At 38.2% G+C, this 16,255-nt stretch overlaps 1 protein-coding gene and 1 long non-coding RNA gene across 7 annotated transcripts in view; one reads left to right on the forward strand and one right to left on the reverse strand.

Annotated features, from left to right (window-relative positions):
• Positions 1-15,742, forward strand: part of RAPGEF4 (Rap guanine nucleotide exchange factor 4) — a 155,396-nt gene extending 139,654 nt beyond the window's left edge. For 4 of the 5 annotated variants that reach the window (XM_071562022.1, XM_071562024.1, XM_071562026.1 and 1 more), the window contains 5 exons: positions 1,218-1,268; positions 1,902-1,989; positions 2,320-2,384; positions 11,323-11,377; positions 12,921-15,742. In XM_071562022.1, coding sequence (XP_071418123.1) covers positions 1,218-1,268; positions 1,902-1,989; positions 2,320-2,384; positions 11,323-11,377; positions 12,921-13,048 — 387 coding nt within the window. In that variant the 3' untranslated portion in view covers positions 13,049-15,742. The remainder of the gene's footprint in view (positions 1-1,217; positions 1,269-1,901; positions 1,990-2,319; positions 2,385-11,322; positions 11,378-12,920) is intronic. The other variant, XM_071562023.1, reaches the window with a different exon arrangement.
• The window catches only part of LOC139674959 (uncharacterized), a 49,775-nt gene that overhangs the window by 27,519 nt on the left and 6,001 nt on the right, over positions 1-16,255 (reverse strand). Inside the window, exons 2-3 of one of the 2 annotated variants that reach the window (XR_011698392.1) lie at positions 11,818-11,956; positions 8,774-8,902 (exon numbers count right to left, since the gene is read on the reverse strand). This is a non-coding gene — a long non-coding RNA (uncharacterized lncRNA). Of the gene's footprint in view, positions 1-8,773; positions 8,903-11,817; positions 11,957-16,255 lie in introns of those variants that run through there. The other variant, XR_011698391.1, reaches the window with a different exon arrangement.

The following is a 16,255-nucleotide window of genomic DNA, read 5'->3' on the forward strand; positions in this document are numbered from 1 at the left end:
TTATTATACTCTGGTTCTGTAGATCTGTCAGTTTATCAAGAGAATATCTGCAGTTTGATTTTTAGCTGGATATATATACAGAATAGACTTAACAACAAACGTATCAAAACCTGATTTTTGCTATATTATCATGCATTTACATTAGTTGCATGCACAAATTAGCTATTTGCAGGTGCAAATGTCCAATTATACCACTTATTTCACAAATACCTAATCTGCATGCCTATGCAAACTAGGCACACAGTTGTTGACACACATCATTAAAAATTAGGCCCTTGCTGTGGCACAGTGTAAATAACTTGCTAGGGTACACACTCCAAATGTAGAAAGTATTGCAATAAATAATTTCTGCTCTAAAAAGTCTCTATTAATTTTTAGTGTTATGCACTTCCAATAGTAGTCTAATTAATTCAGCAAATATAGAGAAATTTCTTATTAAAACTAGAAAGTTGACATATTCTGAGTGTACATAAAAAATTACTGTGATCTCTGAAACTAATTTAAAACATACCTTTTAGTCTTTATAATAAAGTTATTTAACCTGTATGACATGACATGCATGAAGGGAGAAAAACATATTTAGTAAAGCCCATTTCAATCATTGCATGATCAACTGACAGCGATTTATTTGTGTAGGTATTGTGGACTGAAAAAATAGTCATTAATTTTTACCCCAGAAAGTGGTAGAGGCCCTTTGCTGCTGGCCATGTCAAGAATTTAAGCAATAGTTGGAGATTTATTAACATAACAAAAAAAACCTCCTAGGAATGCCCAGGCATAGATATGAATGTTTGCAAGGGCAGTTCATCATAGGTATGAATAATTAAGCTGAGCTGCCCCTACGCAAGCTCTGTGTAAATGATGATTTTAGATAGGCTATAATCAGGAATGTCCTGAAACCATTCACTTGAACTTCAACTTACATTCTGAATTCAGTGATTGTGATGTGAGCCAAACAAAAATCTGAACCTAAACATCCCAAAGGAGTAAATTCAAGTTGGGGTTTAAATCCAGGTTTCATGACTGGTCCTGTCTCTATTTATAATCTAGTTGCTAGGAAACATGTTGTATTTTAGATTAGCACATTGTTAGAAATATCTGGCAAAAAAAGAGCACTTTCCTGACTTAGGGCGTTGTAGAAGGAACTAGCATTTGCAGTAAAATTACCACACTAATCAGATTTAATTAAGGTTTGCTATTTTTGTTTTTATTAACAGAAACTTCCAAGCAAGTTCAAGAAGATCTATGCAGAGTTTGAAAGCTTAATGGTGAATAGCAATAGATCCCTTATCCTATGCACAATCTGAGATAATTCAGTTTCTGAGTAACTGATTTGAATTCCTTGATTCAGAACATTTTATATGTCCTTGTTTGACTTTAAGAAGTTTATGATCCCGTTTTAGAGCTGCTAAAACAAGTATGTATGACTAATAAATTATACTCTTAGGAACCTACTCTGAGAGAACTTATGTACCACTCAATCTTGGAACTCAGAAAAGCTTTATCACATGTTTTCCTATAGTACATATGGGAATTTCTATTTCTCAACCTGGATTTTTCCAGGCAATACATTTTAGTGTTACAACATATGCAAAACTGGATCTGCAGCTGCAAGGAGGGAGGAAAAATGTGTGGTTTCTTTTATGAAGAATGTTTTTGTAATCATATCTTACCTTGCTATTTGGCATGAAAAAATGTTTGTGTTTAATGGCTGCATTCTCATCATGTAAGCAGTCTTGGAGTATGATGAAAGGTGTCTGAATTTGCAGATGCACTTTTAAAGGCACAGGAAAAAATAATGATTTTAATGAATGCCATGACATCTAAATGAATGCATACAGTGTCTCGATACATAGAATAATACATATTAGTAATTATTTGATTTCTCTTTTTTTCCTAAGGATCCATCGAGAAACCACAGGGCCTACAGACTAACTGTAGCTAAATTGGACCCTCCAGTAATTCCTTTCATGCCACTACTTATAAAAGGTGAGCTTGGAAGTTAGCAGAATTATTAACTTGAAAGCTATTTGTCAAATATTTGAAGAATAAGAGTAGCAGCGAGAAAAAGCAAAAATCAATCTCAGTGTGAGGTATGATCTTTTTCCATTATAAAAAGCATGACACAGAGACAAGAAAAACTGCTTTCATACATCTGAATATCATACCTTGATTTTATTAGTCTCAGAAATGCTGCAAATTAAAACCTAAATGTTTTACAGCTGCTATGATTTTCATAAGGGATAGATAAAACATTCTGCCATTTTGTATGACCATGATTCAGTAATGGGCTTTTATGTGTCTTTTATTTCTATACAGACATGACGTTTACTCATGAGGGAAACAAGACATTCACTGACAATCTAGTAAACTTCGAAAAAATGGTATGTATGATCTATTTGAAAGAAAACTTAAAAAGACCTCCCTGTTCACCTCTCCAAGAGTGAACTTCTCAACAATGACTTCCAGGACTAGCAAAAGTGAAGGCAGGAGCAAGAGCTGGCAAAATATTTTAGTCTGTGTTGTGCAAAGTGCCTGGGACCTTTGGGTTTCTGGAAAACCTCAGAGAGGTGGAGAAGAAACTGCCCACTGAGCCGTGCACAGCCAAAATGTTTCCTAGGAGAGACAGCAGCAGTGACAGGAAGCAAAGCTGTTAGAGACACTTTTTAACAGCCAGTTTGGGACCAACCTGCAAATTTAAGTGCTGTTCCTTCAAAGAAAACTGAACTGCCTCAGGCTGGGATAGTTCTGCATTGCTCCTCAGAGAAAGAAGCATTAGTGCACAAGATCTTATTTTCTTCTTTCCTTTAACAAGTGAAAGGAGACATCTGTGACTTGATTGCTTTCATATTGGAAAGGAGAATAAATGATAAAAGGCTAGATTATGCTCAAATTTGATTTATTTTAAATCCTGCACCCAAGCTGTCATGTTTTCAAATGCTGTTGTCAAGAACTGCAGGCAGGCAACTTTTCAGAAATCTCAGCCGAAACTCAGGTTTCTCAGCAGTGGTTGTTAAGGCCATTTCCTAATTAATGTGGTTAATGACACCTGCATCTGAGAATGCGCATTAGCCAAGCCCAGCTATGAACATCTGCATGGCACAACCAAACCTGACTTACTGTTCTGGCAGTAAATCAGGGAATCACTAAGGTTGGAAAAGACCTCCAAGATCATCTAGTCCAACTATCAACGCAACACCATTGTGTTGACCAGTAAACCATGTCCCCAAGTGCCACTTCCACACACTCTTTGAACACTTCCAGGGATGATGATTCCACCACTTCCTGGAGAGCCTATTCCAATGCCTGGCCACCCTTACAGTGAAGACATTTTTGCTCACATCCAATTTAAACTTCCTCTGGCGCAACTTGAGGCCGTTTCCTCTCAGCCATTCAGCAGCCATGCTAGAGCATATCTCCTCTGGCACCTATATATGCTTGTTCTTGGTACTACAGGAACCAGAACCACTACATGGTTATTTCTACTGCACTGTGGAGGAGCTTATCTGACCCTCTGAGTACTGATAACTGCAGAGGGGAAAAAAGGAGGACTTTCAGCTCTGTTGAAAAAATTCACAGAAAAGTCATCACTCTGAGTGAATTCTCTTAGATTTTAATCTGTAGCTCCAAGACAGCCTCTGATGTAGGGTGAAAATACCCCTCTACTAAGATGAGACTTTTTTGTGGGTAAATGGCAGTGCTAATGCCTGAGTAAGGGCCTGACCTCACTTTGGAAAAATGAAATTGTGTAATTGCATACGCAGACTGTGTTGCTATCTCCTTCCAAAGGCCTCGAGCCTTCTACCTGCAGAAAAGGACTTTTTTTTCTGGATTGCCTGTTCTGATTAGGTAGATAAATATATATATTTTTAGTGTAGATAGTAAGTACTTTGGGGAATGCAAGGGGATCTTGAGACTTGGTTGGAGCACCTCCAAACCAGAAGGGATGGCAGCTGCATTGCTGTAGCCATGGTTCTGTGGCTGGTTCAAACATTCCTGCCTCCCTCCCTTGGCCTATTTACACCTCCTGAGCCAGAAGAGCCAGTATATCCACTGGCCTCAGAGCTCTCTGCCTCAGGCTCTTCTTTATGCCTGTTTACATGTAAAAGCCATTACAGGAGGCAGGAGCTCTTCTGTAAGCACTTCCACAGACAGAAGTTCAACCCAGGCTTGTCATCTAGAAATAGTTCTGCACCACTCTATACCACATTTTGGCACTCCCAAAGGCCAAGAGTGAATTTTATAGCAGCTTATACTGATCTATATCTAGGCTGCTACAGATCTGCCCTTTTCACCCTAGTCTGCACATTGTCTTCTCTTCAGAAGTACGTTATACTTCAGAATAGGAGTTTACTATTAATACCCAAAAGTTTTACGTAATATTTTACACTGCAAGACAGTAGTACCAGTAATCTGAGTTTTGATTGTTTTTCTTTAGAAGAAGGTGAATATCAATTAATATTTTTTGATGCTATCTATTTTTTACGGAATCAATATTATGTCCCGTGTTCCTACTCAACAGAAAGGGAAATATTTTCCTTTTTTAGTATTTTAAACCTTTCTTCAGTTGGTGCTCTACCTAAAAACCCACTCTGCTTTTTCTCCTGGCCTTACTACAAGTATATCTTTTGTATTTTTATTGTTCTTCACTGGCTGTTCTGCATGCTTTTGTGGTTTTTTTGTTGCCTCTCTCAACCTGTAGCTGCTCAAAGCAACCTGTATTCAAATTCCACCCACATAATTCATTCAAATCCTAATGTGGACCTGGCAGGTTTTAGCTTTTTGCATGTGACATCAGGTCAAGCAAAGAAGAGAAGCTTACTGTTAAATCTCAGTTGCTGCCGCCTACTTGCATTGAGCTTACAACTGTCATATCCACACTTAATGGCCAGATATTAACTCGTGAAGACAAGACCACTCAGCCAGATAACTCTCAGATAAATTTTGCTCTTTTACATAAGGATAAACCCAAGGTAAATCTGTGATGTTACCTCTGCCATTTTTGAGAGAAAAACAGAAGCCAGTTTTCCTCACAGGAATCATGTCCTGCCAATTGTTGTTTCTGTCTGTTTGTTCTGCTGCATTATGTTCTGTCACAAGCAGATGGAGATTGCTCTGAATATTGCTGGGAGCCACCCTTACTGATCTTTCTAAAACATCTTTGTTCTTTGAAAAATTGTTTCCCTTGATCCTTCCTAACTTTGATGTTTGCTGAAGTTTATGAATAAAAATATCTGGGTAGTTGCCACTGCTGGTTCCATTTACCACCGGAGGAGGTGGGTCCCTCTGACTCTCGTGTAAGTAAGCACAGTGATGAAACTGAGAACAGCCTCTGGCATCATGTCTGCATTCTCACCACAGAGCTCTGATCCCGACAGCTGATGTGCTGCTGACAACTTTATTCCTGTAACTAGCAGCCAGAAGTAGAAGTTCGAACTAGTGGCATCTATTCAGCTGAAACATCTTCCTTTAAATCTTTTCTGGTTTGTGATGTTTCTGTTATTATTTACATTAAACGATGCATCTTAAAACATGCAGGAGCTGTGAGGCAGTGTCTGAGCCAGGAGCTCCCTGAGTGCCAGAAACAGCAAGGCCTGGTTTCCTAAATGTTTGTGTTTCATGGCTGCCTGAGCTCTGCTCAGAGCTTTCCTCGAGGCTGGGGCATGTATTGTTTCTTCATGGCTGGGGAATTCTGTGTGAATAGGCTTTTGTCATAACATAGGAACTTGCACTACAGCCTTTTTCCTGAAGGAGACAGGAAGGCACTTACACAATCTTTCTCTTGTCCACAGCCATCTAATTTCACAGAAAATTGGTAGGAGCTGTCTTGTGTTTGAAAACTCTGAGTTCTTTTTTCAAATTGAACAAAATTATCTAGAGAAGACAGGAAAAAACAGACAGATGGTATGAAACAACATAAGCCTAGTCTTTTTTAGCAACTCAAGCTATAAAGGAAAGGGACTGAGATGATTGTTTCCTGCTACACTTTCCAATAAATTGATCTTTTCAGGGGTATAACTGACAGAACCGTGGTACTTGCCGTAGTAGGGGGACATCACTCTTGCAGAGCATTGCTGAGCTTTACCTGCTGCTGCCTTTGTGACTGCCTGCTCCTTCTTCCCCTTTCCCATCTCCTGATCCCCATGGACGCCTTATTTGGAGGAGGCTGTGAGGAATGGGAGGACAGGGACAGCTAGCTAGAGAAGAGAATAACCATGTGTGGCAAAACCACAGCTGTGTGTAAAGAAGGAAGTTTGTGAATGGACCAGTTTGGTTTGTACAAGATGTGGGCAAACAGTATTGAACGTGTCAGAAATAGGTATACTCTTACTCTTTGTATTTGCACTGTCCTTGTGCAGGGCGGTCCCATGGTGTAATGGAGAGCACTCCGGACTCTGGATCACAAGGTCATGAGTTTGAGTTGAGACTCAGTGGAGACCGTACCGGGCAGTTCAATGCCTCCCTGCCATCTGATCCCATCAGATCTCGGATGCTCAGCAGGGTCAGCCCCAGTTAGTACCGGGTACTGTAGACACTCCTGAGGATTTCACTGTCACTGTCCGAGCTCACTCAGCCGTGGCAGATGGACTTGAGGACTTAAACGGTGGGGCCAGTTCTGCGTACGCTGTGCCTCACCTAAAACATCCACTGTGCAGGCTCGAAGGGCACATCCACGTGGGGAGAGCCCTTCCCAAATCTTCGTTCACGAAGTTTGGCCATACATACGTTGCACTCTTTACTATGCCATTTATTGCATGAAGCAAGGGGAAGGGGGGGATGTGTGCAGAGGAAACAAGCATTTGGCCTTAAAATCCAGCCTGGAAAATGTTATTTATAATTTTTGTCAGTAAGTAGACAGAATAACTTAATTAGTGGTCTTAGTAGTGTAAGGCATTAGTAAAAGGCTTTGTCTTTAATACCAAACAAGTCATGGTTTTAGAGAAGTGTTGAAGGTCTTATTTCACTGCAAGAAGGTGGTGGAGACATGTTACAAGCTGTTTCCACCATGATGTTGCTCAGATGTACCTTCTAGTTTGGCATATATGCCATGACACTAAACTACCTGCATCTCTTCTCCACTAGTGAATTGATAGTAAATGGTAGCTGTAAATGTTGCTTTAGAAGACTCATGTATGTAATAACTGAAGACATATTTGTCACAAAGAAACAAACCTCATAAACCTTTTAAAATGCTGTAGTTTTAGTTTGGCATGTGGGGGACATTTTGAGAGCTGAAAATATGTGAAAGATAAAAAGGTGGCAGTAGGTGGCAAACACAATTATTTTGTGATCTAGAATGACCCTCTTTTCAGGGGAAGGCAAGCACCCAAAGCTGTCAGTACTAATACTTCCTATAAACTCTGTATGATTTAGCAGATACAGGACAACCTACAACCTGCAGTGCAGTACATGGCAATATATAACATTCAATGACACTGCTTTTATAGCTATACATGTAGAAAAAATTTAAAAGCCCTTTCCTAGAATTATGTCTTGCCAAGGAAAGAAGAGAGAGGAAAGTGAGGGAAATACTGAGCATGACTCTCTGTAGGGACAGGCAATATTTCATACTCTTGAATACTTACTGATTTCTCCTTCTTTTCAAGCCTCAGCTGCATAATTCACTCTGACTGCCCATACAGATTTTTATATTCATAGACAGAAGGAACATGCAATTATTTGGGAACTTTATCAGTGCCATTTCTCAAATCATCAGGCAGCCTGAACAAAGGTCACTTTCTGTGACACCATCTTCATGTCATGCTTCCCAGCATGTCTCAGAAATGAAACCCATAGAGGGAGCAGAAGTCAGGAAAAAACTCTGGATGTCCCTGACCTGCCATGGTGGCACAAGACAGTGAGTGCCATGGTGCTGACCACTGATGCTTTATTTTGTCAAGCCTCTTCACCCTTCAGGTGTGAAATGAGAACTGGAGAATCTGCTACTCGTTTTCAGGTTTTGTGGAGATGAACAAAAGGGAATTCACACTCTGATCCATATGCAAAAAAAGGGCAAACATTGTTTCATTTTTGGAACATAAAGATTATGCAAAAAGTGTGTGACTAAAGCCCTTAGTAGTTTTCTGTGGCATATATGAATATTTATAATATTTAGCAACCTGGGTTTGAAATGGATTAGAAGATAATGTGCTGGCCTGCTGCCACAATTCCAGGCAGTGCAAAACTTGAAAGGGTATTGTTGTGTGTATATATAGCATGCTGGTAGTAGCTGTTGCTTGTTATATTATGCAGTTGGTTCTATTTCAGAAAGATCCAAATTAAGGTTTGTATGCCTCTTCAATAGTGGTCTTTCTTAGCACTGTCAGTAAACAAAGGTTTATCTTTGCAGGCATTGACTAGAGGTAATCTTCTGTTTGAAGAAAAATTATAAGGAGCAGGCAATTAAACTTCCATCCAAACATTTTTTTCTGTACATGTTTCTCATTTTCTTGCATGAAAAGAAGACAATCCAACTTATCTACAGGATTCAGGAAGGGAAATTCACTTTTGTTTTATATGCTGTTTTTCTGTTTATTTCATACCTTACAAAAAGGAGCTGTTATGAGCTTAGACATTATTAGACAGTACAACAGCACTCAGAAAAAAAGCAATGTGAAAGGAGATTATGTATCTTCAAGGATACATAACACTTCAGAATCTCTGCATTGGGTTGTGATGCTGTCTCAAGGCCAGTTTCTTCATTTATTCAGGCTCTTCCTCATTTGTTTTGTGTTTCATCATTGCCAGGACACTTTTGAATGCACAGGTTGAATAACATTATCCTCACAAACAGGCAAAGTAACCCCTTAAAATCAAGTCTTTCAGCCAACTGAAGGAAGCCAGGCAGTTCAGCCTTTAGCCAGAAGTCAGACAAGACCATTGCCACTTGGCTTTTCCTTGCCTGGAAGAGGCCATATAAATGAGAAATTTAGAAATAAGCAAAACTTTCTAAAAACCTTCACTACACACATAAATTGTCTTTCTGTACAGCACTGCACTATTTATTATGAATGCTATGCTTTTTTGAGGAAAAAAATCCACAGAGGAAAAGAAGTAAAATTATTCCAAAGAACATACTTTTTTGATAAATCTAAGTTTTCCCATATGAATCTTAGTAATAAGCTAATCAAACCCTGAACCTACAGTCTAGCTCCAAAGATTATTATGAAATGAGGCTTTAAAACCTAAATATTTACAGGTATGAAAAATTAGGGTGTGTATGAACAATCCATCTAAAAAGAACATCAAGCAAAACTAGCTATCTTCATTAAAATGAAGTATCCTTAGCAAAATTTCTCTTGAAGCTGGACAGTCCTGAAACTTCATTGTACTGGCTGGTTCAATACAACTTTATGGTCTGTCCCTGAAACAGTTATTGTAGGTGAGTACTTTTTGAATTCGTATAAATCAAAATAGCAGCATCACGTAGCAGAGCCAAATATGAATCCATAGAGGTATGAAACAGTCTTGTTTATATATTCATGTTGGTTTGATTTTCATTTGATTGTGTTAGAGTTGAAGAACCAACACTGTAGCATGTTCTCTCTCAATGCAGTGTTATAATAGGTGCTTATCTTTGAATATTTAAGAGGTTCCATTGAAGTCAATGGGGCTTATTCACATGCTTAATGCTCAGCACCTGTGAGAATGTTTGCAAGGTATGTGCCGTAGAAAATCTGCCTAGTAAGAAGTATGAAAATTCACATAGGATAAAACTTACGGTTACTTGAATTCTACTTATTTTCCACATACCATATCCAAATTTCCTAGATCTTTTGGGAAAGTGTTTTTTAGAATGAAGATACTTTAGAAGAGCTTCATAATAGCTACATCTCATTTGATAATGTACATAGTGTTTCTTATGCTGACCAGCAGCCATACCCATTTTTGTATACTTGACAATACATTAAATGTCTGAGATTATTCAGTATGTATGTAAGGAATGTTTTACATTGATGCTTCCCACTTCTGGCAGATTTCACCAACATATTTTATTTAGGACATAATTTTCACGTAAGATTATAATGATGTATGACTTTTGAGGATCATATGCCCTAGGCTTTACTGTTTACTAGTAAGAGATACATCATTCCGTTGTGTGAGGGCCTATGACTAACTAATCTCACACAAAATTTCCAGAAGGTATGAAGTAGCCTGGTGAGAGTGTGCCGTGTTAAAAGATGTAGCTGTGTTGGAACAAACATTAGAGTCTGATTGGGAGTAGCATTTCCCTCCTCTACTTTTTCTTAATCTAAGCAAAAGAAACTAAAACAAATGTTGTCCTTACAACAGTGATTGAATCAAACTATCTAGCTAAGGAATTCAGTTTTACTGCTGAAGTTTTTGTTTATTTGGTATTATGCAGAACAACTAATTCTGACCCGCACTGGTGGGTGTATTACCTCTGTGGCACTAATCACACAAGCCAATTAAAACTTTACCGTCCAGGACTAAATCTGAAATGTTTTGCTTTATGGTTTGCCTTAATTTCTGTCCTTAAAAACTATTGTAAAGTAACATTTGATTTATCAGAGCAAAGTGTATTGATTAATATTTTCTAACCTGAGTGAAACTATGGGTTTTTTTACTGAAAGGAAGCACAACCAAAAAGGACTAAAGTGACTTCTGCTTTGTTTTGTGAATTGGCCATAGAAAGGTCCACCTGAAGGGAATCCACTTTTCCTGTTGTGTTAGATACACTTTTGCAAGCTAGCACCGTCTAACAGGACTGTTTGATGAAACTTGCCTACAGGGCCACAGTTCTAACTGTGGCCTTCTACCTGTGAATCAAGCATTCTGCCAGAGGAATCAGTGAACACACCCCCTCATGTGCTCATTTACAGTCATTTTCCAGGAGGACTGCATTTTAAACTCAAGCTCATATAAAAGGTGAAAGCTCTTTAATTGCTGAATATATTCTAGAAATGGCCTTGCTATTAGGCACTGATGGTCTTTAACATATGTATATACTCCACTGTGTTCCACGTGGTATTCCTTTAACTTGTTAATGTGGTAAGATGTTGTCAAAGAAATGCACGTCGAAGGGGCTGATTTTCTTTGTTAGTTAGGGCCTTTTACAGCGTTCAAGCAAGGGAAAGGGCTCTCTGAGTAGATGTAAATTATACTCATGCTTATTTAAAGCCTGTGTAAGTGCAAATCACACCCTACATATGAGACTATCAGCATTAAAATTATATTTTCATTCATATGACTGCTTTTATTGGCATATGTCTTCACACTCAGGCACAGTTAGGTGCTTCGTTTAAATGATGATGAAATACAGTGCTTGTTCTCTGATTGCATCCCATCTTTTCCTTCCAGCGCATGATTGCCAACACTGTCAGGACAGTGAAATTCTGCCGAAGCCAATCTTTCAGTAAGTGTATTACAGCATCTGCATAGTCAGCGTTATTATCTGTAGCTACAGTAATTACAACTAATTCTGTGTGTACCAGAATTAAAAAGCCTGGTTTCCAATGATTCTTCCATGTTTGGATCCTGTGATGTTTCATGGGGTGAAATATCCTTCAGGAAGCTCTAATAAACCCCTTCTCTTCCATCTCTTCCAAGCATGTGAAAGAGCTACTTATCTGTGAGGTCTCTACCCCTCTGTCAAATTAGAGGCAGTTGAAATTACCCAGTGGGCTCAGAAGTGGCTGAAATAAGTCTAGCAGGCAGCCACACACAGATACATGCATGATACTTGCTTGGATAAACTCTGTTTTAACAGGAAACCAGTCTGGAAACATGACAATTATAAATTACATATGATGATGAATTTGAAATCTGTTTGTCAATGTAATTACTGGAACTTACTTGAGGCCCTGGCAGATGACAGAGCTGGATGGTTGAACCGGCTTGCTCTGTGGGTCTCATCTCGCCCAGGTGCACTGTCAGTCCCAGTCACACTGGCATTTCCTCAGCGTTGCATCCATTTTGACTCACAGCAAACTTTCTGTTTCTCAAACAACAGAATAAATAATATAAACCAATATATTTTCACAAAAATAGTTTCTGTCTATCTCAGTCAAAGCTTAACTATAGAAGATCAAGTTAAGAGAGATTCTTTGGGGATTTATTCCCACCATCCAGGTTTTTCTGGCTATGTGTCTTTAATTTTGATGTATTAAGCACTAGTGAGACCTCCACATATTTAGAAATGGAAGTCGATTTTCACTACACAATATATAACAAAATGTCAGTATATAGATCTACTGGATCTGAGTCCCATAATTTCTTTGTGTGGGTGTGTGTGTAACCATGTATTGTAGATGCTTCAATGTCTTTTCTTAGTCAAATTTAAGTTACTTAACACATATTTCATTACATTGTAAGCTGTTCCCGATGAAGCTGAAGACACTCAGATTTTAACTCAGTGGTATTCATTCCATAATTGTTGCTGGAGTAGGTGTAATGTGGTTATGTTAATTAATGTAAGTAGGTACTAAATTGTGAGGCTTGAATGGGGCAGCTACTAAGCATTACATTGTTATAAATATTTAATACTGAGCTAGAAATGGGAATATTACATGAAAGGAGGCTTAAATCAATTATATAATTTTGAATCTGTGTAAAAGTTGCTGGTTCAAAAGCAGATGCGCAGCTTTAAATTGTACTTGTTAGCTATATAATTTATAGCTATTGACTGGTAAGGTGATGTATAAAACTGTAACTGAGGGTCATCAATTTTAGTAAATGTAGCCAAGGATATCAAAGAGGTAAAGTTAATTTGTGGAGGTAGTAACCAGAAAGACTGTCAGATATGGCAGAAAGGTTTCAAAGAGAGCGATTTCTAAACATTTTCTTTTTAACTCACCAGGACCTAGTCTTTCCTGTGACAGCTTGTAAAGAGTTATGCATTCTGTTCAGGCATTTGTTCATTTAAGTGTATCAATCCTACATCATTTCTCTTCCACCAGATCCTGATGCAGCCCTAGCTAATAAGAACCATCAGGATGTTCGGAGCTACGTGCGGCAATTAAATGTGATTGACAACCAGAGAACTTTATCACAGATGTCTCACCGACTAGAACCGCGTCGAGCATAAACATTTGAAGCGATGATGAGAAATGATCTTTTATCCTGTCAAGGTCACTTGTTAAGAACTTCACTTTCTCTGCTACTGCACTGCCACTACAAAAATAAGCAAAAACATATTCTAAGGTCTTAGGCAACGCACAATATACCAGCCTGTTGGAGAACTTTGGCTGAGGAAGAATTTATGCACTGTAGGTGTATGGGTGGCCATGTTGTGAAGTGTTAATGCATCTTAAAGTGTAGTGATTTCTCATATGGATAAAAAAAAGAGGCAGAACATAGAATAGTTAGTGGGAAATGCACAAAAAGCTTCTAACAATTCTAAGGTAGGTAGTTGTTTCTTTTCCCTAATTGAAAATCTGCATTTTATGATTTACTCTCCAGGTCAGGACCAAAACTGATCATCAGTTTAGCTTGCTCAGCTACTGTTGACCTCAGTAGAAGATGTATGTAAGCATCTGATGAAAGAAGGTAGGTTCAAGAATAGTCTAAGGTATAGGTCCATTCAGAGAAGACTTGCAAATATTTCCATTTGAAATACAACAGATGATAAGAAAATTCCCTAACCTTAATCATACTGCCTACTACTACAAGCAGTGTAGCCATTTCAGGAAACTGACAGGACTGAAACTATTTTGAATGATAAATAGATTAATCTGTGTTTACATTTTACTTCTTTTTTTAAACAACCAATTAGGTTTTTACAAAATTCAGTTACAAAAGTAAGGTTGTCAAAATCAATAGCATTAAAGATAGCAAAGGACTGGTTCAAAAAGAGCACAATATGCACAAATGGATTTCAAGAGAATATTTTCCTGGACGGTAAAACCTTAAACTTCAGCTATAATTAATTGTGGCTGGTTAACACATATTTTCTGGTCTTAAGCATTTACAAATATCTTAATTTACAACCATTTGGTTTGCACTTTCAATAGCCTGTAAATAAATGTTAATTTGTTATGTTCTAGAATATTTATTTATGTAATTGTTATTGTGCCAAAATAATTTCATTTTATTTATTTTGTTTAGCATGTAATGGAAGTGCAGGTTTTATCTTTACACTCTGTATGCACTTACATGTAGGAATTGTGTGATCTCTTTTCTGTAAATAACATGCAGTACCTTATTAAATGTAATTGCTGGAAAGGTTTAGTCACTCGCCTTATTTGCACTTTCAGCTTCATTCCTGCATAAATAGCAATGCTGCTGGTTGGCTGGTACATCCAGCTTGGCTTGTCATTTGCTGGGCCTCGAAACCACAGTTGGCCCGCATTCATTGTTATATGGATGACAAGTTTAAAGCCAGTCAGATCCATCCCTGTCACGGAGCATGACAGGCTTGCTGTGACATAACACTATGGTTTTATTAGCTGGTTTATTTCTAAGGAGAAAACATTGAAATTGGAAAGGTTTAAATGAAGAAGGGATATATTCTTAAATGTAGCTATCTGTCTAATTTGTCCTGCTCAGTCACTAATGTGAGTACTACAAGTTATCTTGGACAGGATTTTACCTCAGGCTGGCTAACTTGAGACCTTGGCTAATGTAGCACTCAAGAGAGCTCTGGCTTCAGTCACCACAGGGAGGTCTCTCAGGGCCTTGTAGCCATGAGGTACGTACTCTTTCCCCTCCCCAAAACTCCTCAGGATGGCTGTCTGGCTGCTGGGCAATTCCTGATGGTGGCCAAGTGTGTGCCAAGGGAATGATGATGTTCAAATGGCAAAAGTCTTTCCTATTGTATACATTCGCACTGGTTTTGTGCTGTGAAGCTGGATGTCATAAAACTGATTAAGCCTGAAATTAGAAGTTGCAATTATTATCTCATAATTAAGCTTCAGAGATTACCTCATTGATATAGTCTACATTTTGCTTCAGACACAGGGTATACTTTTCTTGGCATTGAGCAGGACTGTGTGGTCAGTATGTACATAAAGATTTTTTTTATCTATAAAAATAACTACATCCTTTTAGTCAAAACATACATTCTGCAAAAGCTGAGAGTCACCGGGGAAATGCTAACACGTAGAACCACAATCTGCTCAGTACCTGCATTCTGCAAAGGAAAGAATTACACAGTTAAGAAATATTCTGCAGCATGATGAAATAATTTATTTTAACTTTGCTGTCTGACTAGAAGTTCAAGATGATTCAGAGGAAAACCAGCTAATAACATAGAGACAAATTTGTGTCTTATTATTTCAAGTGAGAAATATTTATTTCCATTTGTACTGTTCTATGAATATACTTCATATGGCTTTTTCAAATACAGAATCTTCCCAGAAGCAAAGTATGCAGTAGAATAAACTACAGGGACACAATTAATTCAAAAGACATTTTTATCTTTACAATCAATTTGTATCATTTTTGAGTTCATGATTTTATTTGTTCCAGATTTGTTCCTATTGTTTGGATTTTCATTTATTTCTGTGTTAGCAGGTTTATAAAGCTGCCAAGTTTTGGCTTGGCTCTGCACGTAGACTTGATTCTTCATCAGTTTAGTATGTTTTTATTCCCTTGGTTTATTTTTTTCTTTAGAACCTCTATCTGTTTTACTTATTTGTTGCCAACACTCTCTATTGTGTAGATATATTCCAGTGATACAAAAAGAGGTTTTATGGCACCTCCATATCAACAAATGAATGCAGTTTACCTGTTCAATGAAACTGGTATCTATTTTTAAATTTTCCAATAAAGGGTGCTGTATAAATAACAAGTGTTGCTATCTCTGTATCTAACTCATTCAAGTGGCTCAGATAGTTGCTATGGTGCCGATCACTGTCTACATACCTAGAGATTAGATGAATAAAATTACCTTCTGGCTCTGGGATCTGTCCTGGGCTTCTCTTGCTCCCTGTATTGACTTTACAACAGGAAGGCAGCTGTCAGTATATTGCTGTTGCTGTATGAAGTCTAAGCAACTGTTGCAATAGTGTGAAGAATGAGAATGAATAGGAACTCAAGAAACACTGAAATGTCAAAACGCCCATCCTGACTTCATCCTGTGCTTGCAGCTGCGAATCACAACTTGATCCTGCTTCAATGAAGACACCCCTTTAGCTGCTGACTTGGGGCCAGTCTATAAGCCTGGGCTCAGAGGCTGTGCCAACACACACAAGCTAAAGAGGATTGGGTGATCCCCAGCACTGCTCTGCTCTTTGTCCATACTGCTTTGGGTGCAGCACTTGGTCTGGTTTTGCCCATACCAACTGGCAACAGA

This window comes from Pithys albifrons, chromosome 8, assembly GCF_047495875.1.
Source record: "Pithys albifrons albifrons isolate INPA30051 chromosome 8, PitAlb_v1, whole genome shotgun sequence".
Classification (NCBI taxonomy): domain Eukaryota; kingdom Metazoa; phylum Chordata; class Aves; order Passeriformes; family Thamnophilidae; genus Pithys; species Pithys albifrons.